Raw genomic sequence first — 26,978 nt, 5'->3', positions numbered from 1 at the left:
ATGGCGAATGGACAAGTTAAAGAGCTGTAAGATATATCATTGTTTTGAGATTTCTCATGTATTAATTCGTTTTTTTATATTAAAAATATGTTGACCATATTAAATTAAACTTTAATTCAGGTTTTATTTCTCTTCTGTTTTCCAGCGTGGGTCCTGGGCTGGTGGATGTGCAAGTCTGTTCCTTATATCCAAGGTGTGTCGGTGGCTGCATCAGTCTACAGTCTCATCGCCGTCTCTTTGGATAGGTAGGCTACAGACCTTGTGCGAATCAATCTATATATATGTGTGTGTATGGAGATAGGAGTGGGGAGTAGGGGTTGTATGTTCGTGTGTTCATATTATTGATCAACTATAGAAAACGATCCTACATGAATACATGAAAAAACTATACGTAAGTTTCGCAATGTGTTCTTATGGTCACGTTAAGAATTTATTACTATCTATTGCATATCAGTATCCGCGATCGATTAATATATATGATTATAAGAGTGTCCGAATATGATTGTGTCCTTTTAAAGAAAATGTAAAATTCTGCGAAAAGCAGGCTAGTAGATATACATGACGGTACTCGAGATTTGAACTTTCCCCACAACCATTTTATGATACAACTTTACTATCGTACATCACAGTTTAATATTTTAACAATGACGGTCCGAAGAAAAATACTGTCTCTTAATTAGATGATAGGTTATTAGAATAGTCCTAGGATCCAAACACAGCAAAGAGAATAATAAGGAGCTCATAGGTTATTAGAATAGTCCTAGGATCCAAACACAGCAAAGAGAATGATAAGGAGCTCATAGGTTATTAGAATTGTCCTAGGATCCAAATGCAGCAAAGAGAATGATAAGGAGCTCATAGGTTATTAGAATAGTCCTAGGATCCAAACACAGCAAAGAGAATGATAAGGAGCTCATGGGTTATTATAATAGTCCTAGGATCCAAACACAACAAAGAGAATGATAAGGAGCTCATAGGTTATTAGAATAGTCCTAGGATCCAAACGCAGCAAAGAGAATGAATGATAAGGAGCTCATAGGTTATTAGAATAGTCCTAGGATCCAAACACAACAAAGAGAATGATAAGGAGCTCATAGGTTATTATAATAGTCCTAGGATCCAAACACAACAAAGAGAATGATAAGGAGCTCATAGGTTATTAGAATTGTCCTAGGATCCAAATGCAGCAAAGAGAATGATAAGGAGCTCATGGGTTATTATAATAGTCCTAGGATCCAAACACAACAAAGAGAATGATAAGGAGCTCATAGGTTATTAGAATAGTCCTAGGATCCAAACGCAGCAAAGAGAATGATAAGGAGCTCATAGGTTATTAGAATAGTCCTAGGATCCAAACACAACAAAGAGAATGATAAGGAGCTCATAGGTTATTATAATAGTCCTAGGATCCAAACACAACAAAGAGAATGATAAGGAGCTCATAGGTTATTAGAATTGTCCTAGGATCCAAACACAGCAAAGAGAATGATAAGGAGCTCATGGGTTATTATAATAGTCCTAGGATCCAAACACAACAAAGAGAATGATAAGGAGCTCATAGGTTATTAGAATAGTCCTAGGATCCAAACGCAGCAAAGAGAATGAATGATAAGGAGCTCATAGGTTATTAGAATAGTCCTAGGATCCAAACACAACAAAGAGAATGATAAGGAGCTCATAGGTTATTATAATAGTCCTAGGATCCAAACACAACAAAGAGAATGATAAGGAGCTCATAGGTTATTAGAATTGTCCTAGGATCCAAATGCAGCAAAGAGAATGATAAGGAGCTCATAGGTTATTAGAATAGTCCTAGGATCCAAACGCAGCAAAGAGAATGATAAGGAGCTACACAGGTTATTAGAATAGTCCTAGGACCCAAACGCAACAAAGAAAATGATAAGGAGGAAATAGGTTATTAGAATAGTCCTAGGATCCAAACGCAACAAAGAGAATAATAAGCAGGAAATAGGTTATTAGAATTGTCCTAGGATCGAAACGCAGCAAAGAGAATGATAAGGAGCTCATAGGTTATTAGAATAGTCCTAGGATCCAAACGCAGCAAAGAGAATGATAAGGAGCTCATAGGTTATTAGAATAGTCCTAGGATCCAAACGCAGCAAAGAGAATGATAAGGAGCACAAGGACATACCAACATGCTAACCTGTACAAATATGCCAGTCCGATATTATTATACCATGCAGTATGGTATTTATTTAACATTTATATTTGACGCTAACTTATAGAAGTCTACATCTATGTTAATATGATTTGGATTAATATTCAAGGGCTTTATGCAGAGTCGTATGACGCGTGATTAGTGTCATACTAAAAATTTCGACTAACATAAGTTTCCTGCAGTAGTCAGGCCTTTAGTATGACGTTAATCATATGTCAAAACGACTCTGCATAAGGCCCCAGGTTTTTACTCGAGGGTTGTGAAGGTTTGAATATTCAACCACAAGCATAGACAATGAGCGTAGTAGCGATGCTACCATTAAAATAATAAAAGAAAAAGGATCACCCATCATGCCTCAATTTACTGACCACCTATTTTCGTCATTCTGGAATTTTACCCTTAACTAATGAGGTAGAGACACTAACAATCCAGGAAAGCTAAAACCTATGTCTGCAGTGGTATTCGAAATTCACCATGAATTTTTGCCTTATGATCAAGAGTGCAATGCCTCAAACGGTTAAACCACGCCACATTAGTTTCATAAGGAAGACTATACACTTCATTTGAAATACTAAAACATTAAGGAAGCATAACACAGTAAGTCTTTTATTAGAATCATACAATTGGGACACTTACAGGAACACGATAAGGCTTTTATTAGAATCACGCAAGTGAGACACTTATAAGAACACAGTTACTCTTTGAACTACAATCACGCAAGTGGGATACTTATAGAAATGCAGGAAGTGTTTTATTCGAATCACGCAAACAAGACACTTACAGAAGACATGAAGTGTTTTATTAGAATCATGCCAAGTGGAACATTTATACGAACACAATAAGTATTTTATTAGACTCACACAAGTGGGACATTTATAGGAACATAATATTTTTTTTAAAAAAATAAAAATTACGCAAGCAGGACACTCATAGAAACACAATAAATCTTTCCTCGTGACTCCACACGACAATTCTTGATCAAAATCGAATTTTTGAATTATGTCTTTTACAATAGATAGCTAGAGCTATTATTTCGGCCGAGTTCTTGAAAGACGTCAATCCGTTAACATCTTAATTGGTAACGGTGACTTTAACGGTACATGTATGTATTTCATGTGTTCCTCTTTACTGCCTTTTCCAAAGTCTATTTTTGTTTAAGAACTCAATTACTGTAAAATTATGCAGCACTATTTCTTCATTGTGGATTTGCTATTAAATTCACCCTTGGCCTCCACTTCCAAGAAAATCATCTGTTTTGTGTTTACACGTTTCAAATTATTATAGGATACCGTGTAACCAAAACAAGTGTATATTAAATTGATTTTAGATTTCAAGTGCAGCCATTCAAAACGAAGCGTGACCTTGACATTACAAATACATACGCAACGTCGTTTTCGACTATTTAAACATATAAAAATGACAGGTATTGAAGACCACTGAGGAAGAAACTCATTTTTATGTTTTCATACAAATAGAGAAGACGAGGATGGCCCGTTAATGTGTCCTTGAAATCGATTTTCATGTTTAAAAAAAAAAAGAAAAACAATTATTTTGCTAGACTACATTTTTATGAGCAATTCAGTTGCCAGTTTATGGCCTACACGCTCTCCCGATTTTAAGTCACGCTCACAAGTTTCTCCTATCTCTCTTTTTGCAACGTTAACAATTAAAGGGAAGGAAAAGACCGAAAAATGGAACAGATATTGCCATTGTGTAACAAGCACAACTCACCTCACAAGCAAAAACTCATAAAGATATTTTGGGTTATTAAATGTTACGACTGGTTGATCGTTCATGGTTAATACTTATTTCTATTTTGCTTTTTGTTTCTTTTTCTTTCCTTTCCTTTCTTTCTTTTCTTTCTTTTTTTTTGTTATTGTGGATCAATAAATATGAGTAGCTGTACAAGGTATATGATAAATTTCCACATAATCCAATTTTGCGCTAAGGGTAATGGAAATTCTTTATTAGGGAAATGTACAACATGGTTTTAAAATTTTGTTTCGAATTTGTTGGAACATATGTGAATATTGAATCACACGATACTGTTCTTTGATAAACAAACTTCACCTAATCAAATACAGGGCGTCCCAAAATAAACTGGGTGATTTAGAGAGCTAATAACGTTTTTAAACTAAGAAAACATTCTTTAAGAAAAAAGGGTTAACATAAAAGTATTTCATAATCTATGAAGATTTCTTTTCATTATTTCTTTCTTAATGATAAATATTCTTCAAGTGGTTGCAATTTTCAGTCTCGTACATTTGTTCCTCTTAATGACTGTATATTGGAAGATCGGGGTTTTCGTGTTCAAAAGAACTCTGTGATACCCTCTGTTGTAGAAACTTTGTAATCAAATCGCATATAATCATCTTCGATTGTGCATTTTTTACATTAAAATGACCGAGATAGCTTCTTTAAGTCATAGTTTTTCATAATTGGTTTTCGAAATAAAGTTCCACAATTGTGACTCTTTGTTCAACACTGGTTCTCTTCATATCTTCAATCTCTTCAAATCTGAAACGAAAACGAAACAAGAAAAATCAGAACTTTCTAGTTTTTTTTTTTAAAAAAAATCATAAAACAAAACAAAAAGTTATTAATTTTAAAAGATATTCACAACCAGTTTAGTTACTTTTGGAATATCCTTTAGCTTTAAGAAATTATAATTTTTGGACTAGCTTAGCTGGCACTAACGAAAATTTGTATAATATTGTTCTAAACAAAAACCTGTCTCCCATCTCGCTAGATTATTACCTGCGTAGGTTTTTCGTTAATGATACGACATATTTTAAAAGTGTGCCGTATCATTCCATCTAACCAGTTATTGTACATAGTTGTGACAGAAAAATTCTAAGATTTTGACTGGTGTTTTAGACGAAATAAGGAACCATGTTTTACTTAATCCTCGCTATGCTTAAAATGGCGGATAATAAAAAAATATCTCAGAAATTAAATTAGAGCAAATTACCAAAAAAAAAAAAAAAGTATATGGAGATTTGAGTAATACAGGGTGGTCCAAAATTATGTATATGTTGTTTAAAACACTGTCATAAAGAAACTAGCAACATAACTTGAACATAAAAATGAACATAAAGATATTACTCTTATACTTTTCCTAATAAGAATTTTGATGTCTGTTCTCCATGGTATGGTCCACTAAATGCAGCATCCAAATCCATACATGCCTGGAGACGAAGAGCAACAATCCAAATCGATACATGCCTGGAGACGAAGAGCAACAATCCAAATCGATTCATGCCTGGAGACGAAGAGCAACCATCCAAATCAATTCTTGCCTGGAGACGAAGAGCAACCATCCAATACGATACATGCCTGGAGACGAAGAGCAACCATCCAAATCGATACATGCCTGGAGACGAAGAGCAACCATCCAAATCGATACATGCCTGGAGACGAAGAGCAACCATCCAATACGATACATGCCTGGAGACGAAGAGCAACCATCCAATACGATACATGCCTGGAGACGAAGAGCAACCATCCGAATCGATACATGCCTGGAGACGAAGAGCAACCATCCAAATCGATACATGCCTGGAGACGAAGAGCAACCATCCAATACGATACATGCCTGGAGACGAAGAGCAACCATCCAATACGATACATGCCTGGAGACGAAGAGCAACCATCCGAATCGATACATGCCTGGAGACGAAGAGCAACCATCCAAATTGATACATGCCTGGAGACGAAGAGCAACCATCCGAATCGATACATGCCTGGAGACGAAGGGCAACCATCCAAATCGATACAAGCCTGGAGACGAAGAGCAACCATCCAAATTGATACATGCCTGGAGGCGAAGAGCAACCATCCAAATCGATTCATGCCTGGAGACGAAGAGCAACCATCCAAATCGATACATGCCTGGAGACAAAGAGCAACCATCCAAATCGATACATGCCTGGAGACGAAGAGCAACCATCCAAATCGATACATGCCTGGAGACAAAGAGCAACCATCCAAATCGATACATGCCTGGAGACGAAGAGCAACCATCCAAATCGATACATGCCTGGAGACGAAGAGCAACCATCCAAATCGATACATGCCTGGCGACGAAGAGCAACCATTCAAATCGATATATGCCTGGAGACGATGAGCAACCATTCAAATCGATACATGCCTGGAGACGAAGAGCAACCATCCAAATTGATACATGCCTGGAGACGAAGAGCAACCATCCAAATCGATACATGCCTGGAGACGAAGAGGAACGTTCTTACAAGCAGCTTGAAAGACTCGTACTAATATCCTGTGGAACTCTTCTGTGATAGCTTCCCGTAGTTCGCCCAAATTGTGTATGTGATGTTGATACATTTTGTCGTTTAAAACACTCCATAAGAAAAAAGTTCGGTTGGTCAATTAAGGAGATCGAGCTGGCCACTCCACAGACCCAATTCGGCCGATTCAGCAGTTCAAGAGTATTTCGTTCAACTACTTTCGCACTGGTATGGTATGGTATGACGGTGCCCCGTCCAGTGACCCTTATTCCCATTCTCAGGCTACACAGTGTTGCCATATCGAAACTTTTTGACCAGAATTGCAAATATTACAGTCAGTCAAATAACATATAAACAACTATGGCCCATCCTGTACAGTCATTCAAGTATAACTGATATAAATATTATATTGGCCCATTTTTCCTTGGATAATATTTTTGGTTTTATTTATTTATTTTATTTATATTGATGTTTAATCAGTGGCGTATTTAGGGGGGACTTTCGTGCTAAACCCCCGAAATCTTACTAACTATAGTAAAGTATATGAAATATCTTGCAGAATTTTCACATTTTCAGGCAAAGCCCCTCCCCCCGAAAGCTACCAAAGCCCCACCCCCGAAACAAAATCGTAAATACGCCACTGACTTTAATCTACATCAACCGAACTAAAGGAAAATGAAAAAGATATATTGTTTCCAGAAAATAAAGCCTATTTTTATATTCACTTAATTTATGTACAGCTTTGTTCACAAAACCCTGGCCAACCACCTTTCTTTAAAAGCTATGGATTCTTACCTGGTGCTGGAATTAAATTTTAAAAACCTTAATTTTCTTCCGTCGAATGAGATTTTTATTTAGAAACAAAGTTTCAGAATTTTCCATGTACGAGTACCAGAACATCACTTTCTAAAGCTAGGTGGGCGGGCAAGATCTTTTGAACAAGACTGTACAATTAATAAACGAATATCAAATTAATGATATAGTATAAGTAAGGAAACCAGTTGAACCACTAAGCAAGTAAATTAAATATATCATTAATCTAATGTTCAATGATGAATGCAATATGACACAGGATCCTAATACAAAAATAAACTCATTTTATTATTTTATTGCCCAATATTTTAGACGAAACGAGGATTACGAGAAACAAGTGCCCTTATTTCGCCTAAAAGGGAGGACAAAAAACGTCATTTATTTCTGATAACAGTATAAGATACAATTTGTTAGGTAATATATATATATATATATATATATATATATATATATATATATATATATATATATATATATATATATATATATATATATATATATATATATATATATATATATATATATATATATATATATATATATATATATATATTGAATGTATCAATTCTTGGCTTCCGTTGAAATTCCATAGCTATTAAGCAAATTCGTTAGCCGTCATTTTTCATGTGTACCTAATTCATTTCTCGTATTCTTATTATTATCTGCTATATATTTTATAACTAGCTGCAATACCCGTTTTCCGCACGGAGAGGATAAGGTTTACCCGAAATATAACTTTGACGCCGTTGCCTTTGTCACTGTCAATATAAGTGAAATATGTAAATATTAGGGATTAGGAATTAGATTTCTGGTCTCTCGGCATCTATAAGCATGCAGCCCGTCACATATGAGGGATGGCGTATCTCGGCGATCACATTTCCCCTGGTAATTAGTGAGAAAGAAAGAAATGGAAGAAGAAGGAAACGGCCTGGGACCATTATGCAAAATAGGCCTACTATCCCAGAGTCTGGCTGGTGTGAATAAGGAAAACTCAGGGAAAACCATATTCTAGATATTTGGCCTGAATAAGCTGTTACACCCTTGCAACCGAGTGTCCCCACCGCGCCTGGCAATATCAGTTAAATAAAAAAAATGAACAGTAAGGTCTTCTGGGTTGAATATCAATATGAATGTAATAAATAAATAAATAAATAAAGAACGAACAGTAACGCTTTCGGGGTTGTCCCTGTCAGTTGCTAGACCGGCTGCCTTGGCTCAAAAATCATCTGGTTGTCTGGCCTTCCTTTATGTATACATATTGACTCATTCCGTCCCACAATTTCTTCTCTCCGTGGCGAAATTTGAAAACAAGAGGTTAGACGATTTGAACTGATGGAGATCTACTGGTATACCAAACTTGTTAGCTATTGGTCACATCCTGTCATGTGAAAAGCTGCTGACTACAGACAAATCAGCGTTGCCAGACTTACAGCTCGGAATTATTCCAAAACCTGATCGGAATTATGCTAGATTTGGTCAAATTATGCTAGATCTTCATAATTACTAATTCTGGAGTTTTAAGATGGATCATCACCCGAAAATCAGAACATATTTTAGTTCATTGCCTTAAGTACTGCGCAATGAAACGTTACATATTATAAATATTGTACTATAAGATAGAGTAATGTTTCAGTTTCAGCACAAGACACTGATTCATTTGGTTGTCTCTCTTGATATCGAAAAATGTAACAAATATTTGATTCATTTTACAATGAGCACAAAAGATGACACTTGCTGTAAGATCTTACTATAAGTGTTCACTTTTACGAAATGTTTAATTGTACGTGTAAATTACTTTAAAGTAACAATCTTATCATGAAATAGATATATTGTTTGACCGTTTTTCTTGTTATGTTTCATATTTTATTTAAATATTAATTTACAATTAAGGAAATAGATTTTGAGACGAAACTTGCGCAGAACGCCATAATGCATTGTTGCCAAATTTGTACGTTTACTGTAGTAGTCACAATAAGAAAATTCCTGGATTCTAGCGTTGCAGTTCGAGAAGCGGAATTGCGGTAAGGGTCGAAAACTAATTTCTCTAGTGAGTATCCAAGCAGAATTCCATGATTACTTCCTTTATTATCTGTCATCAGTAAACACTCCACAATATCTGGCAACGCCGCACTATTTAAGCAGCGTTTAGCATAGCACTGGAAACACCTAGCGATCCACCTTAAAAGAAAAAAAACGAAATTGAGATACGAGAACGTAACTTAAAATGTGCAAAGCGCAAGAATGCGTGGATAGAACTCAATACTTCACGCACCAAAGCTTTAACTGAACTAAACTAGTGCAGTCGTTGCCAGACTCAATGGCGTATATCTTATATATAAAAGAGAACGTACAAATCCTTTGTTCCCTCATCACGCTAATACGGCTGAACCAATTTCTTTCATTTTTGGGGGGTTATTAGGATTTGGACCCTAGATGGTTTTTATCATATCACTTTAATTTTTAATTACCAGTGTCTTGAGATAATTGACCATTCAAGTGTCCATAACGTACAAATCCTTTGTTAGTTCATCATAGGTAAAAATAAACGTATTTATATGCAACCCGCATGACCGTGTCACTCGGCGGGTTAACATAAATGACAGGCGATATAATGTTAACATTAGTGCAATCTACTATGGTTTTTATCATATCACTTGAAAGCGAAAAAGTAAAAATTATCTAAGTAACAAAGTTTATTGCGTTCCGGGGTGACCGCAGCGAAGCGGGGCGGGTTAACATAAATGACAGGCGATATAATGTTAACATTTACTGCAATCTTCTATGGTTTTTATCATATCACTTGAAAGCGAAAAAGTAAAAATTATCTAAGTAACAAAGTTTATTGCGTTCCGGGGTGACCGCAGCGAAGCGGGGTGAACGCTGCTAGTATCGTATAAATGAATGCAAAGTGTTTGTTTACATATTTTGAAAGAAAATTACTTCGCAGCATAAGCGGAGTTGGGAATTGTCTGCTGGGGAGCAGATTTTTGGTCGGTCTCGGACCTTTCATTTCAGGAATAAGGATGGTCATGAAGTCAGAAATAAAGATGGTGAAGTTGTGAAAAAGTTGGGGGAGAATGGCCCCCATAGATCCGCCCATGCTTCGCAGTTAGAGGATTAGAAAACCCTTGGTGGAGCCAAAAAAAAAAAAAAAAGTCCAAAGCCGTTTCTAACTTACTTCGGAAAATGAGACTGCCTGTATGAAGCAATGGGAGAGGATACATTTCTGCCGTTCTTTTTCTTCCCACGACCAACTTCTTTGTCATCTCCAGGTTTTGCGGCTTTTTGATAAACTTGTTGAAATTATGCTAGATTTGGGCAGGGTGCTAAAAGCAAGATGCTAGATGCTAAAGACATGCAAATTATGCTAGATCTAGCATCATTATGCTAGGTCTGGCAACGCTGAGACAGATACACATCGCACACTTATTTTACTAGCGGCACAAGTTCCGAGTAATAAGTTTAATCTACGAGTAAATTTCAACTTGAAATATAGAACATATCCTAGTTTTATTTGAGGAAAATAAAAAGAAATGGATAACACAGATTAAGAAATAGTTGAGATGAATTTTCTTTAATTAAGTATGTGTAAAACTTGAAGGCAACTGAATGGTTAGTGCCTAAAAATACAAGTGAAAATTCTCATTCGGAGATCAATTGTTCTTTCTGTCATTGTGTGCTTCAAGCAACATCTATTGACAATGTCTTGGTTTTACGAAATGAATTCTGTCGTGGAAATTATACAAGTCCAATTAACGAATTACTTGGGGATTTTTCCATTGAATTGGAGTTTACATTTAATAGAAGTCCGGTATAAAAACAAAAGTGCGCATCATAAAGAAATACGTTCCAATATAGTGCGTAACATGTGTTTGTAGTACTTTATCACATTTTGTGTTATTAAAACATTAGGTTTCAATGATTTTGATTTGTGCTTTTAAGGATTATTTGCTTGAAAATATTGCAATCTTAAACCCTTTAGCGCGCTGCTTTGCAGATATGCAAAATTTACTTTGTATTTGTATTGCTGCATGTAATTTCTAGTTCGGACATAGAAAAGCAGCTTTGCGTATTAGCTAAGACGCCCTTTTCCTAATGAAGTTTTGAATTTCCCGCTAGATGTCATAGTAAGCCAGAGTTGGTCTCTCTTTGTACTACTTGCTGCACGCGGAGTTGTTATCTTGCCATCTTTGAGCTTTCCTTGCTCAGTTGACAAATATAACCATCAGCACATTTACTATGAAAGCAGGCAGTACCATCTGTTGGCAAAACAGTGTAGGCGTGTAGTGGTTATTTTCTGAACCAAAGGATATATGGAAAAACATCTCCATGCAGTATGGTTGAATTATTAATGTAAATCGATTTTATAGTGAGTGGTTACTTAATCGACCACAAAACATCAAAGGGTTTTAAAGGTGGATTCGTGCACCCCCCAATATAATTCAGTCGACGGAAAATTAACAAAGAGGAGCAAGAATTTCTCGTCGTCGTGCTTTTAATTCTATATTAATTAAAGAGGCAGCCTTCTTACTCTCTTAATGAAGGGGGCCCGGTAGAAGTTAGGGGAGCCCGACCCAACCATATTATATATAGTTCATCACAATATTATTGTTCACTTACAAGCCTACCGTAAAAATTTTACGGGGGCCAGTGAAATTTTAGGGGAGGTCCGGCCCCCTAGGCCCCGCTGGATACGGGCCTGGACCTAGGTAGTTTTAGCAGAAGAAGCAGAGAAAGTTTTTACTCGTATGTATTACTTCCATTCCAGATGTAATAAAAAACGTATACAGAAGATTTCAGGCTGTTTGTTCTCGTGTTCGTAACTACGGTTAAAGTAGTGTGATTAGTACGGTTAAAGTTATGTGAATTGCAATTACGGAAACGTGCGTGGATCAATGTACTTTGTTATAAAACGATAAACAAAATTAAAATATGGTTACTAATTTAGATACTAACAAGATAAAGTAACAAATTAACCTTCAATTTTGATTACAAAAAAATACACCTATTGTTATCCTTCTTATACTCTTGTACCATCTCTGGGCCATATTCGTGAATTTTTATTGGGCAGTAAAACATTTTTTTCTATTGTATATACACAAGGTGTGATCAAAATGTACAATGAACGTAGTTGCACAGTGCCATCTATTGATCTTCTATCCATTTCGACTAGTAATCCCGGTAGCTTAAACCAAGTCAGTGTGAAGTTTGAACGAGTTGTGACATGTTATTTGGCTTCCAGAGGCAAAAGAATCAGGATGTGCTAAGAATGTGTGTCATTAAGTTTTGTTCTAAGATCCAGAAAAAGTGCCAAAGAAGATCACGAATAGTGAAAATCAGTGTAGGGCGATGAAACGGTTGCATTGAAGACTGTGATATGAGCGATTCAAAAGCGGCTAAGAAAAAAAAATGAAATGAAATCCTTAAGTTTTATGTCCCATGGTTATGCCGATTAGGCTAAAGGAGACGGTGATGATGAGAGATGAGTGAAACGGTGGAATGAAGAAAGTGGGAGGAAATGGGAGAACCCCGAGAAAACCCACGAGCACGTTGTTTGTCCACCACAAAGTCCATACGGTGCAAGCTGAGATTGAAACAGGGATCCCAAGCACCGGAGGAGAACGCTCTACCACTGAGCCACCGCGCCCCCATAAAACCGGCTAAGAATCGGTTGAAAATGAGCAACGATCAAAACATCCTTCAACGTCAGAAACAGATGAAAACGTACAAAAAGTGGCACAAATGATTTGTTCAAACACGAGAATGATTATCCGAGAGATTTCCGAAGAACTAAACATCTCATATGAGTCCATGAAAAGCATTTTAACCGCCGATTAAGTAGGTAAATGGCTTCTTTCATCACCACGAAAAGGCGCCGTGCCACACCTCGCTTTTAATCCGCGAGTTTTTGGCAGGGAAAAGTGTTCCTCACTGTCCACATCCACCTTACTCACCAGATTTAGTACTATGCGACTTCTGGCTCTTCCCTAAAATTAAAACCGTGCTTAAAGGAATACGTTTTGCTACCATTAGTGACATTGATAATGCCACGACAGAGCCCTTCCTCCCCCTCCCTCAAAAAAAAAAAAAAAAAAAAAAAAAGAAACCCAGAAATTCTTCCAGTCAATGTTGGGATAAGTGCATTGCTAGCCAAGGACAGTACTTTGAAGGAGATTAAATGAAATACATTTATGTTTCTAATAAAGTTATTCGCCGTATTTTTGACTACATCTCATATATATTTTGAAACTAAAATTGTAAGGCTTGGTTTACCATTGCCCTGTTTGTCCAGGTGTCCGTGTCACTCTATCCGTCCAGGAGAAAAAAAAAATGTGCATCCCTCAGTCCTGACACAAAACAAAAATCTGGGTAAGTACTTATCTGGATCATTATCAATTTTGTCCAAGATTTATAGGGTCAAAAGCTAGAAATCAGTTTTCTTCATGAAAGTGATCCATCCGACGGAAGTAGTAGAAATCAACTGTTTCCGGTTTTAACATTGATTAATAAAGAGCCAAAACGGTAATAGATAGCGATAAGCGGTTTCCTGTCATCGATTAAGTGCCCCAAGAATACATTTGAGGATTAGGATTAGAAATTAGGTATCTGAGATTTCGGAATCATTAGCCCGTTAGGTACCGTATGAGGAATGACGTCCCTCGGTGATCACTATCGGAGGAAAGGGAAGGAAGAAAGGATTGGGGAAGGGGAACTGTATGTTAGGTACCATCCCGACATTTGTCTGGTATGAATGAGGAATACCCAGAAAAAAACATGCAGGAGGGCTGGTCGGAGAAAGCTTTTTTTTATACTTTTCCGACCGAGTGCCCGCACCTAGAATCGAACCCGCAAAGCGTTAAAGAGTACGCTACGTGGGGCCACCAAGTGACAAAAATAATTTAAATTATTATTTATATATTTTTGAAAGTTTATAGTGCTAAGACTCATAGGCCTATAAGAGAAGAAAAGACTCATAAAATGCTTCGTGTGGAGTGTTGTACTGTATGGGTTGGAAACGTGGACCTTACGTAAAGGTGACGAAAATCGACTAGAAGCCTTCGAAATGTGGGTGTGGAGAAGAATGGGAAGAATTAGTTGGGTAGAGCGGAAAACGAATGAGAGAGTGTTAGAAATCGTGGGTGAGAAAATAACACTTTTAGATATTATTAAGAAGAAGAAGAGAAACTGGTTGGGACATTGCCTAAGAAGTGATTGTATCATGAGGGACGTCCTAGAGGGTATGGTGGCGGGAAAGAGAGGGAGGGGGCGAAGGAGACTACAATTAATGGATGATATTAAAACAGAAAGATCATACGCGAAGACGAAGAGGTTAGCGGAGGAGGACCGTGGAGCATGGAAGCTTCTCAGCTGCGGCAAGTGACCTGCCAATAAAGGCAGAATACCTATGATGATGATGATGATAATAATAATAAACTCGTGATACACCTATCATAGTCTGGGCTCTGCCTCCCCCCCCCAAGTTTTTACCTTCTAGATCCGCCACTGGAAAGGGTAACACGTAAAGCACCTTTGGTAAACCAAACTCTTTAATTATCAACTTTTAGCGTGCCTAGGTTAACAAATATTTTAGTACCTGCACAAAATAGCCCCTGTATTAGCTCTTTCTTCTTCTCTGACGTTACCTGTAACATGGACATGTCTATACACAAGATTCCATATAAACGTAGATGATATGCAAATATTTAGGTTAGAAGGTGGAATAATCCAGAAATATTGATCTCATTAACTTGCTTTTATGAGTTTTTTAGTTCAAAAATGAAAAAAGGACTATGTTATTCTTTCCTTGTATAAATATAATGAAGAACACGATAATGAATGCTAACACTTTATATCGCTAATAACGTTGGATCTCGGAATTCCAATTATCTTCTTTACGTTGCGTTAATTACTGAAACTTGGATATTGTAATAATTCTGTCCTCAATATTCTTGATGCAGGAAAAAATTCGACCTTGAAAGACCTCAACCTCAAGTTTAACTATAATACAATCTCTTATGTTAGTTCGTTAAAAAAAATTCTCTTATGAGTATTTTTATTACTACTACACAATACAATTTACCTTGTATTTCAATCCAATTAAGTGTCCTGGAGGCTATACGTACATTCGGCTCATATAAGGTCATTCGTTTCCCTTGAATATAATCAGGAGACAGCATATTCAAGGATTAATTTTGCTGTGTTCATTTTCTTAATTACAAAGGTTGTATTTCAAGTCGGCACTCAATAGGGTGTATGCAAACCTAGAATTAAATACACTTCGGTTGTTGCAGTCGAAGCAGTTAAACCTAAACAGGAGTTACTCAAAATAAAATAAAACAAAAGTTTTCTTCGCTGAAAAATATTAGAAAATTTGAGATTTTCCTTCTTTTTCAGTATACAGATTTTAATATATAAAATACAGTAGCAAAATTATTTCCAATGTGTAATTTTAATTATCGCAGTCAGCTAAATTCTCGAATGTTTTTCCATCTTGGATGAAGATAAACCACGTTTCGTGTAGTAGGGATCATGAAACGTCGAAATTCATTGATAGCTCAAGTATATTGTTACCACTTGTCAATTCACCATATTTCTGTACTCCACTTTGATCGAAAGTTGATAATACTACTACTAACAATAATGTTATTAGCAGGACAGACTATTGTTAATGTATTTTGTGTAACTTACTTAACCCATAAAATAAAGTTAGGTTCAATGTAGTGCTCGTTTGTGACCAAGTGCCTAATCCATGTCCTTTCTATTCACGTAGTCCCGGGTTCGAGTCGTATTAAGTTTCAAAGGAAACACGCAAGCTGTTTCATGAAAATCAGTTATTTTTTTAACGAAATTTATGGTGGAAAACATCTTGTAAGAATTGGGTAAACTCTCATCTCTTGCGTTTGACTGACATCAACTAAAAGTGTTTTTAAAACTCTTTAACAAATTGAATAGGTAAGTGAAATAATAGTACAGTCAGGAACAATTTTAACTATAGTTTGGAGGTATAAGAAATAATTGCTCCAACCTATACCTAACCTCCTCGGTTCCAGCAATTTTTTGGGGTAGAAATGTTATGTTCTAATATTATAGTTACCTTCCGTTGTATACACTGTTAGCCAATTTTCAGTTATTCTTTCTTATATCTTTGTCATCTGTCCGCTGAGTGCATGTCGCCTATAGGCGACATGGGGACTCAGTGTATACATCACATGTATAATTCACATGTCGCCTATTGGCGACACGGGGGCCGAGGGGGTTAATATTGTTTCTGACTGTACAAGCCCAAAAATCGCAGATCATAAAGAAAATTATCTTATGATATACTACACAGTATGTGGCTCTTTGAGCACCCACCATACCTATGAACGATCAGTCCATATTTTGTGTCTCTGTTGGGATTCGCTCTATAGGATGGAGACAACGATAAAAGGTATGGAAATCGCAATCCGATCGCAGATGTTGAAAGTATGAATTCTCGTCCGACTGTGACTATAAAAATAGGTTGTTCCACATAATGATTGAGTTCTACAGTCAATTCTGACGCATTAGATCTGTGGCTATTTGTATCAGTCCTCTCGAATGCTCGGAGATCCCTCTGACTTAGTTTTGATATCCATCCACTACTCCTCTTATCTGATATCTTCTGTATACCGTTACCATTTTGAACACAGCTCTTCTCAATGTATCTATTACTACAGAAAGAAAACAGAGACAACTATCTTCCTATATGTCCTGTTGGGATTCGTTATTGTAGTCTGTACAACCAATGATCGATTTCGTTGCATGGAGTTGGCGCTGGCATCGGTTTTCGCACGTGATGCCATGCTTCGCTTATCTGTGAATAGTAGATCCAGCGCGGAAAGATTAGATACAAAATTAAACTTACTTTATATATGTCTGCTACTAACTCATTTGTTTCAGCTGCTGTACCTATTAGTAACTTTAAAAAAACAACCACATATTTATTTCATTTTGGTTTCTTGGACTGCTGTATCTAGATTTGAACATAAATATTTGTCACTATACATCAATACTCCACCGTTAAATTCAAAATTTCCACACACGTGATGCCAGATCGAGAGTTAATTCTTTCGAGACACATAAAGAGACACTACTATCTTAAGATCACGTGAGATTTCAGGATTAACGCCGAATTATTATTTATCTAACACAATGCGAGTCTTGTATATACTTTTTCCAACTTGTCGCGAACGAACAATTTGCCCTCTTTGGAAATTGGAAAGGTCTTATTTTCTGTACTAATAACGACTTGCCTTCTACTCACAGGAATCCGTACTACACCGCCTCGTGTACTATACATAACCCAACATAGCATTAACCCGAGACACTCGTAGTGTATGAACGTTATACATGTTTAATGCTACCAGTGGCGTATTTACGATTTTGTTTCGGGGGGGGCTTTGCTAACTTTCGGGGGGCTTTGCCTGAAAATGTGAAAATTCAGCAAGATATTTAATATACTTTACTATAGTAAGTAAGATTTCGGGGGGGCTTAAGCCCGGAAGCCCCCCTAAATACGCCACTGAATGCTACTTATATAAAATAAACTTGTTGCAGGCAGCACGATGCCTGGGGTGGTAAAACGCTCACTTTTGATGCGTGAAGTATCTAGTTCGATCCTAGTACATAGGAGTATATTGCTGGTAACATGGTATCCGTGGGTTGTCTCGGTGCTATTTCATTTTTTTGCACATTTTCATTCCAGCAATTCTTTCGCAATCATTTACTCTGAACAACATTCGTCTAAACGTGAATTGGAACAGTAAATTATATATCTCATAAGCGTGTTTTTCTTTTATTTTTCTTTCTTTACCTTCCTACAGTTACGTACCCAAGCTACGGGAGACGATGTTAATGAGATAAATAATAATGGTGAAGTGACGAAAGTGTCAGGAAACGAAGACCCCCGGGAAAACCTACGTAGACGGTGCTTATCCAACGGAAACCCCACTTGGCGGAAGCTGAGATTGAACCAGAAATCCCCAGGCATCAGAGATAGGGGGCTACCACTGAGCCAACGCGATCCATAGTTTTTTTATTTGATCGACTACATGGGTGAATCCATTATTTTGAAAACTATATGTATATACATCTTTCGTAATTCTATCCTATAGATTAACACGTTATTCTTGGTATCAGTTAATAGATATAGAATAGTAGTGATAACCTCGTTATTTCACAGAGAACTATCCATAGAAGCAGAAGAAAGAAATTGTGCTCTGAAGTGTACAATTTAAATTCAATTAATTACGTTTGAGCAGCTGTTGTTGTTGAACTGAAGAAAACAATAACCATATTTTGAAAACTAAGTCAAAACTTCCTTTGAACAGCAATATTGTCTTTGAATTTCTGCTTTGTTTGAAGATTCCTAATTACAAGTCTCAAGTAACTCTTAGCGGCAGCGAAACCGCAAACCAAAGAAGTTAGCTAAAACTTCTCTTTGGGAATTTCAAAGTAATGGGTTTCCTGAGTGTTCTGGCTTAAACTGTTTCAACTTACTTCAACACTTGCTTATTCATCCAATTAATCTGCCACAATATAGGGCAGAAAATCGTTTAACAATAAGCATAATTAAAGCGAGCGTAAGTGAGTTTGTGTCCTTCGACCGACCATGAAATTGTGCAGGAACGGACTGGTCAGGGCCGCTAGGCCGCACAATCGCGGCCTAGGCCCTCTCGGTGAAAATAATGAAAACAATAAAGAAAGAAAGAGAAGTAGAGAAAAGCTATAACAGAAGAAAACTAAATACAGTGAAACCTCTCTAAAGCGGACAGCCGTGGGGAATCAATAATTGTCCGGTATAGAGAGGTGTCCGCCTTAGAGAGGTCTTGATATTTTCTTACGTAAATTAGTAAAGAAGGTAATATGCAATTAGTAACAATATTTTTGGATGAATCATGTATTCACGAATATTACCAAAATGTTACTGTACCTGTGTTGTCCTCTGCTGTCCAATACTCTGTGTTCGAGGCACAAGATGGAAATAAGATGTTATAATTCTCTCCACTTTACATTTACGTTTTCAGTATGTCCCTTTAATTTGTGGGTTAATTGCAGTCCAGTAGTGTATTTTTGTGAGAATATGTGTACCCGCGGGCAAAAACTACCGAACTTGTCTTCTGCTTGGTTAGAGATTCCAGCAGGACAGTAGAATAACGTGTTATTCCAAATGGCGGGCAACTGCCAATCACTTGTATGTCTAAAACAGCTTGGGTGCGAGTGGAATGCAAGCAAAGGACATGAGAGTGGTGTTAAACAGAGGACTCTTCGTCTGGATTGCTGAGTAGACAGTTGAGGAGACAAAATGTCACAATGCTTTCTTGATGACACATGTATGAATTACTAAAAATGTATTTTTACAATACTTTTCAACTTATTTATAAAGAAAGTGTCCGTAATACGGAGGTAAATAATACCTAAAAAGGACAGAAAAGACTGTCCGTGTCCGTACTAGAGAGTGTCCGTTTTAGAGAGGTTTGCCAATATGTTTTATCCTATTACAGTGTTTGGGGATTACAAAATATGTCCGTTACGGGAGGTGTCCGCTTTATAGAGGTGTCCGTTAGTAGAAGTTTCACTGTAATTGGGTAGATCATTGGTTATTATGCTGCTAACACATACCCCTCTTCTATCCTTCCATCAGTAACTTAACGTTTTCAATAGGGTCCTTTTTTTTACTGCATTTGTGGCAATGGGACGCAAAACGTGTTAAAATCAGTTATAAATGCTATGCCTAGTATCGCAAACTAAACCGCAGAATTTGCGTTGCATTGATGCAAACCTTTACGAAATGTGGTGCTTGATGTTGAAATAACACACGCACAATTGTATATGCAGATACGCGGTATACGCAGGAGAAATGACGAAAATAAGAACTAGGATAATGAATCGTTGTAGATCAACTGGTGTAAATAGACGTAATAATGTTGCGTTAGTTTATACCTTCCTGCAATTTGAAAGAATCAGACAGCAAGTCATTGCTATCGAGCTATACATAGTACGCAAATATGGCAAAAGTTTGAAATAGAACATTGTACCTTGGAAAAGAGACTATATCTTGTATATGGGTAATCGAGGTAGGGCCACACCTGAAACTGAGTAATACCATGGTGGCGGTTATCTTGAAGTCCGTCATCTTTGATTCAGACCCAAAATTTTAAATAGAAATGGGGTTTATGGGGTAGCTTTTCGACACATCAGCTTTTATTTTCAACTCTCTAATCATACAATAATTATTACCTTTATAATAATAGTTCATCCTTCAATATTGTTTTTCTTCATAGTATACAGAAGTATTTAAAAGTGGTACTTAAACGTAACAATAAAACAATTATATATGCTATTTTATAATAACACATTCCATCCCAATACACGCCAGTCTAAGCAGAAATTATTTATAAGAAATTAATGAAAGTTTAAAACGGAAGGACTGTGAATAACTAGTCAAATCTTACTGCAGGGTCATTCCATGTCAAATCACCTAGAGCTTCAATGTCTCAGATTCTCTTCAATTGTTTTTTCATACATAAATACCAATGAAATTATGCTATATTAATTTTTTCCGATTTTTTGGATGAGGAATGGGCCGGGAAGAATTTTTTTTTAAATGTTAATTTTGCTTCAATTTCACTTTTTGGCACTCAGCATAACTTCCTTATTATTGAAGTTATTGGGCTTATCCAGGTGTCAAATGAAAGCTTAATTTTTGCTCTTTCAGCAGATCCTAAGAAACCTTGCAAATGGTTACACTGTCAAACATTAATGAGCACACAAAGCAAATTTTAAGTTATATTTACAAATTGTGCCATTGCTCAAAAGTTACAACTATGAAATTTTTGAAACTATTTTGTTTTAACACGTACATGGTATGCATAAAAAATAAAGAGGGTGTTTTTTTGTATTTTTGTAATTATTATTTTTTATATACGGAAATATACAGTTTTGTTACAAATTGTGCCATTGCTCCTAAATTACGACTATGAAGCTTTGGAAACTTTTTAAATAGAATTATCTTAGGACATACATGATATGGCTAAAAAATAAAAAGGGTGCTTTCGGTATTTTTATTATTTTTATTATTATTATTATTATTATTATTATTATTATTATTATTATTATTATTATTATTTGTAGTAGTAGTAGTAGTATTTTACATGTACGGAAATATACAGTTTTAAGTTTTGTTACAAATTGTGTCATTGCTCGTAAATTACAACTGTGAAACTCTTGAAACCTTTTTTATAGGATCATTTTAGCACATACATGATATGGTTAAAGTATAAAAAAGGGTGCTCTTGGTATTTTTGTAATTTTATTTTTGTACGTCAGAGTGCAATTCATTAATCGCACTCGGCCTTCTATATTCTACTGGCAAGAAAATTAAGACTTTTGTTGGATACCTTTTGAAAATATCATCTGGGAAGTTCCTGTTCCATCCCTTACAAGCCAATCAGCCCGGACTTATGCAAATGAGAGCAAACTTAAAAGAAGACACCATATCATCAATGAAAAGAATGAGCTGTAAAATATAGGACACAACATTTTGTATGTAAATCTATGTAATTCTAAGAAGTATTACTGGTATGTATGTTTATTGTTTTCATCTATGTACATTGGTCGATTATTTCTTAATTTTGTTAATAGCTTTTGTAATAATCACTCAACTCCTTACATTACTACGCCTGTAATTTTCATTCACAAAACCGCAATATTATTACCAAAAAAAATGTATCCCTTTTTGTTATTATACTTAGTAAATGGAAACTAATCCTATAAAAAGTTACAAAAGTTTGATAGCTGTAAGCGATGGTACAATTGGGGAAAAAAGTTCATAGTCCTAGTTAAATTTCAAAAATATATATTGTGGTAATACCAAAACTACACATTACACCAGTTCTATTTTTAAGCATATCTAATATTTACTAAGATGATTTGCCACTTCAGAGTAGGGATAGCCAAAATTTTCCGAAATCGGAAATTTCACTTTCCTGAATTTTTCCGAATTCCATATATTTCCGAAATCGGAATTTTTCCGAATTGCATATATTTCAGAAATCGGAATTTTTCCGAATTCCGATTTTTTTCCGATTTTACTTTCCGGAATCCGGAAAGTAAAAATTCCGGAATTGGCCATCACTACTTCAGAGGAAATATTTAATCTGTTAACATAATTGTAACTTTTGAGCAACGGCACAATTTGTAAAAAAAAAAAAAAAAAAAAAAAAAAAAAAAACTCTCTAAGTCCATTAATTTTGACAGTGTAACCTTTGGCAAGGTTACTTAAGATCTACTGAAAGAGAAAAAATTAAGGTTTGACGCCTGGATAAGCCCAATAACTTCAAAAATAAGGAAGTTATAGTAATTTTAGTACCATGATGGTGGGTGCCGAGAAGTGAAATTGAAGCAAAATTCACATTTTTCAAAAATTTCTCCCCGGCCCATTTCTCATCCAAAAAATCGGAAAAAATTAATTTAGCATAATTTCATTGGTATTAATGTATGAAAAATTTTTGAAGAGAATCTGAGACATTGAAGCACAGTCATGTTTTTAAAATAGGTGATTTGACATGGAATGACCCTGCATCATTAAACCAATTTTTGTAGCACCTGGATACTTTTCCTGTGTTCACTGACGATCTGCGTATGTATTATTTTTCTTTCTCGTCCTTGGTTAGAATATTCCCGTATTCTTGTATCAGCTTAATCCATCTTCCTGCTACATCTTTCACTACCACAATGTCTTTCAATATCTTCAACCCACACTGAAAGTTGATGTCTTGTTTCCAAGTAGATGGACATTTTTTTTTTAATGTATCTATAGAAAATCTTGAGAAACATGTCTTTGAACCTGTGGAAACGAAGTCCGATTTTTTTTTTTTAAACGACTTCTGCACCATTTACGGAGTATTGCTTATAGAGTATTGCAAGATTCATAAGTTGATGTAGGGAGAAACTTAAAATACACACACAACGAACAATTGAAACCGATGGATATCTGTTGGACAAAGCTACACAAGTGAGACAGAGGGAGAAGAGGCGAGAGAAGAACAAGAGGAAGAAGAGAAGAAGAAAAGGAAGCACAGATAAAAAATATGGAATATAAACGTATTAGAAGAAGAACTTAGCATTATAAAGTTTCGTGTTATATTATATTAAATGCAGTAGATAGCGTAGCTCATACCTTCCATTTGAGACTACTAATGCAAACTGAACAAGAAAATAAAATAATAAAAAAATGAATGAGTGCTATTTTACTGCTAAATTTCTATGGGAAAATGCCAATATTAAAAGTCCAAACTGTATCTTAATGAAAAGTTACAAATGTTCAAATAAAAAACTGGATGTTAGTTATAAACGGAGGAGACCTTGCATAATTTCACATTTCAAACGTAAATAAAATACATTGAATTATAGGATGGAAACGAATTTTGTGGCAAACTAATATAAATAAAATGTTTTCTTGAAATAACAATAGAAGACCATTTTCTAGTCATTTCTGTGGATTTGTTTTTGTTTTTTTTTTCTGAATATCAACTTGCAAATATAATGTTCTAATTCGAACAGTTAGAATAAACACGCCAGGGCTGAAGCGAGTCATTGCGTCAGTCGGATGATGTGGGTTATGTTATGAACTGACACTGGTCAAGAATTCGAATATGTACTGATCTGGTGAATCAATTGAGACTCGGTAAACGAAGAATGTTAAAACTAAGTTACTAATCTCGCATGGAAGTTGGACCCAATCTCCCATCTAACGATCTCACCTTATCTCCTAATACCTAAACACCGCTGTCTATACCTTCTAAGACCCTCTGACTATTTGATAATGAAAGTGTTTTAGCTTAGGAGTGTTTATCGTAAATTATAGAACCATTGGAAATATTTAAGGCCAAATTTACAATATGCCCTCCGATCTATATTTGTGAGTAATTTTAATCAAGTCAACACCTTGTATTGTATAATAATAATAATTTTCATTTTGTTTTCATTACAGATTCCTGGCCATCTGGTATCCTCTGAAGTGTCAAATCACCAAACGTAGAGCCAAGTTCATCATTGTAGTCATCTGGCTGGTAGCTCTGTCACAGACGATTCCTTGGGCTCTGTACTTCGACCTCCACATTGTATTTCCACAGTATCCAGACATCCAGTTGTGCATCGAGATTTGGCCACCCTACATGAACGGCGACTTGTATTTTCTAATTGACAACCTCATGTGTTGTTACATCATCCCGCTTTTTGTAATTTCTATGTGTTACGTATTGATTTGGGTTAAAGTTTGGAAGCGTCACATTCCATCCGACACTAAAGATGGCCACATGGAGAAGATGCAACAAAAGTCCAAGGTTAAAGTCGTTAAAATGCTAATTGCTGTGGTTATTATCTTTGTCCTATCTTGGTTGCCCTTGTACATTATCTTCGCAAGAATCAAGTTAGGCAAAACGTTGGAATTATGGGAAGAAGACGTACTAACGATAGTAACTCCAATTGCACAATGGCTAGGGTCTTCAAATTCTTGCATCAATCCTATTTTGTATGCGTTTTTCAATAAGAAATTCCGTCGTGGTTTTGTGGCCATAATTCAGAGTCGAAAATGTTGCGGTACTCTTCGGTATGAGCTAAGTTACAACTCCAGTACAAGGAAATCTTCTTATTACCTGAATTCCTCTGTTCGTCAAGAGACATCAGTCGCTTATATCTACAACAACACAGGTGTTTAACACTTCTTCAAGTAAAGAGGCCCATTTTTGGCTTGTTTGTGTGGTACAATCTTGTAAAAGAAATTGTCTTGTGGTGACAATTTGTTGCCAACTGGAAGACAAAGTTAACATTGTAATTTGGAATTTTTGCTGTCCTGCCAATTTCTTTGGAAGGATTTGAAAAAGCGGGTTCCAAAAAAAAAAATTGTTTGATTCAGTTTCGGGAGCAGCTTTGGATTAGAAGTTACATATTGTTCTGACTACCGTGAAGTTTTGTCATCAATAGGAACAAAGATGGAGCACAATATAGGGATTTAGATTTGGATAGGGACAATTTGTGTCCTTTTGATCTTGGATTGTCCCCGAATAATGCTGTCATAGCATATTTTTATGAATGTCGTATTTTTCCTCGTGAAATGACTCCCAGCTTTGTATGTAACCACGGATCAAGAAAGATACATTGGTTGTATTATCAGACAATTTAAGGCCATATTTAAAATTTACTTAATTGTTTCGTTTAGAATATATTAATTAGTAATAAGTATTATTATTGTGCCATATGTTATTTTCTTTGTGTAAATAATAATTTACTTCATACACATTTTGTTAGTTCAAAATTTAGTTACTTTCTGAGTTTTAGCAAATGTGTATGTATTTGAATTATAAGATTTACTTTGTTTTATAAAAAAATATTATATGCTTATTGTGTCTATATTTATTATAAATTTAATAAGTTTAAAATTAATCATAAATTATTACAGTATAGTGACGAATATAAGTAACACAATGTTGTAATGGAATATTAACTAATACTACAGTATTAATTGTATATGACACTATTTCAAACAAATTGGCTATGAAGCTTTAGGAAGTTAGGTAATTGTTCTAAAATATTTTAAAACAAGTTGAACTTGTTAAAATATATAAATATTGCTATAGATATACGTATATATAAAACGAAATGTCTTGTTGAAAAATATGTTTTTAAATTCAAACTAGGCTCTACTTAATAATTTAAGAGAACGCTATATTAACTTTTGATAGAAGAAGATATGCGTTTTTTGCTACTATCTAACTAACTGCAATAAGTAAACCATACATATTTTTCGTTGTTATTTGGTGGACAACTAAGCATTATTAAAGGAAAGCAATTATTATTATAATTTAAAACATAAATGAATTATTCTATTATGGATATTCTCGACCAATGAAGATTAAGAATCGTGATGATACCATGAGTGCCATATATTAGCAATGATATATCGTCCATCTGTTGTGGCAAATACGAAATTATAAAAAAAAGTCATTTTTTGACATATTTTTGGTACTAACAAAACCGATAAGCTTTGACTACTTAGGTGTAAGTTTCCAGTGTAAATAATAACATAATTTTTTTGTATAAGTGTTTGAGGTTCTCATATTTAAGAAACAATGTGAACTAAATATTAATCACATTAGTAGCTCTAAAAATCATTGTTGTGAACTTCATATTTATTAATTACATTATTTAAAGCTACAAATTTGAATATTATGAAGCTTAAGTCGTAGATGTATTTCATAGGCGTGTGCGAAATCCCAACCAATGTTATAGTGGGCAAACCTCTGAGTAACACACATTATCAACGCAAGAGCTCATTGAATTGTTACAATGAATAATTTACTCTTCTCAATAATCTTGTAAACTGTGTAAGAACGTAGCTTTACCCTATACCTTGATCTTTATGCATGTTTATCTATTTTGTGCTATAACCAAAGGGCGCTGAAAGTAACAGAGATATTAATAAATTCGTTTTCAATCACAAAACGCATTGTACAGTATACAAATTATAATTTGGAAAATTACATTCTTGTTAGGAAACCTAGGAAATGGCATGGTTTTAAGAGGCCTAAATCACTGTGAAATTAAAAATACCGCTAATTTTAGAGTAATTATGTGATATCTTCAAATAGATAAAAGATAATCGAAATGTGGAACAAGAGCGCCCTAGACAATATTATTTTGAATGAGGTACCATGATT

General features: G+C 35.4%; 1 protein-coding gene across 1 annotated transcript in view; it reads left to right on the top strand.

The window, feature by feature from the left end:
• Positions 1-25,321, top strand: part of LOC145663155 (neuropeptide SIFamide receptor-like) — a 550,582-nt gene extending 525,261 nt beyond the window's left edge. The window contains exons 2-3 of the mRNA XM_081729477.1: positions 146-245; positions 24,254-25,321. Of these exons, the coding sequence (XP_081585603.1) occupies positions 146-245; positions 24,254-24,980 (827 nt within the window). The 3' untranslated portion in view covers positions 24,981-25,321. The remainder of the gene's footprint in view (positions 1-145; positions 246-24,253) is intronic.
• Positions 25,322-26,978: the final 1,657 nt, after the last annotated feature.

Source organism: Thermobia domestica, chromosome 10 (assembly GCF_964235325.1).
Source record: "Thermobia domestica chromosome 10, izTheDome1.hap1.1, whole genome shotgun sequence".
Taxonomy (NCBI): Eukaryota; Metazoa; Arthropoda; class Insecta; order Zygentoma; family Lepismatidae; genus Thermobia; species Thermobia domestica.
This window is presented reverse-complemented; position numbering and strand designations above follow the sequence as displayed.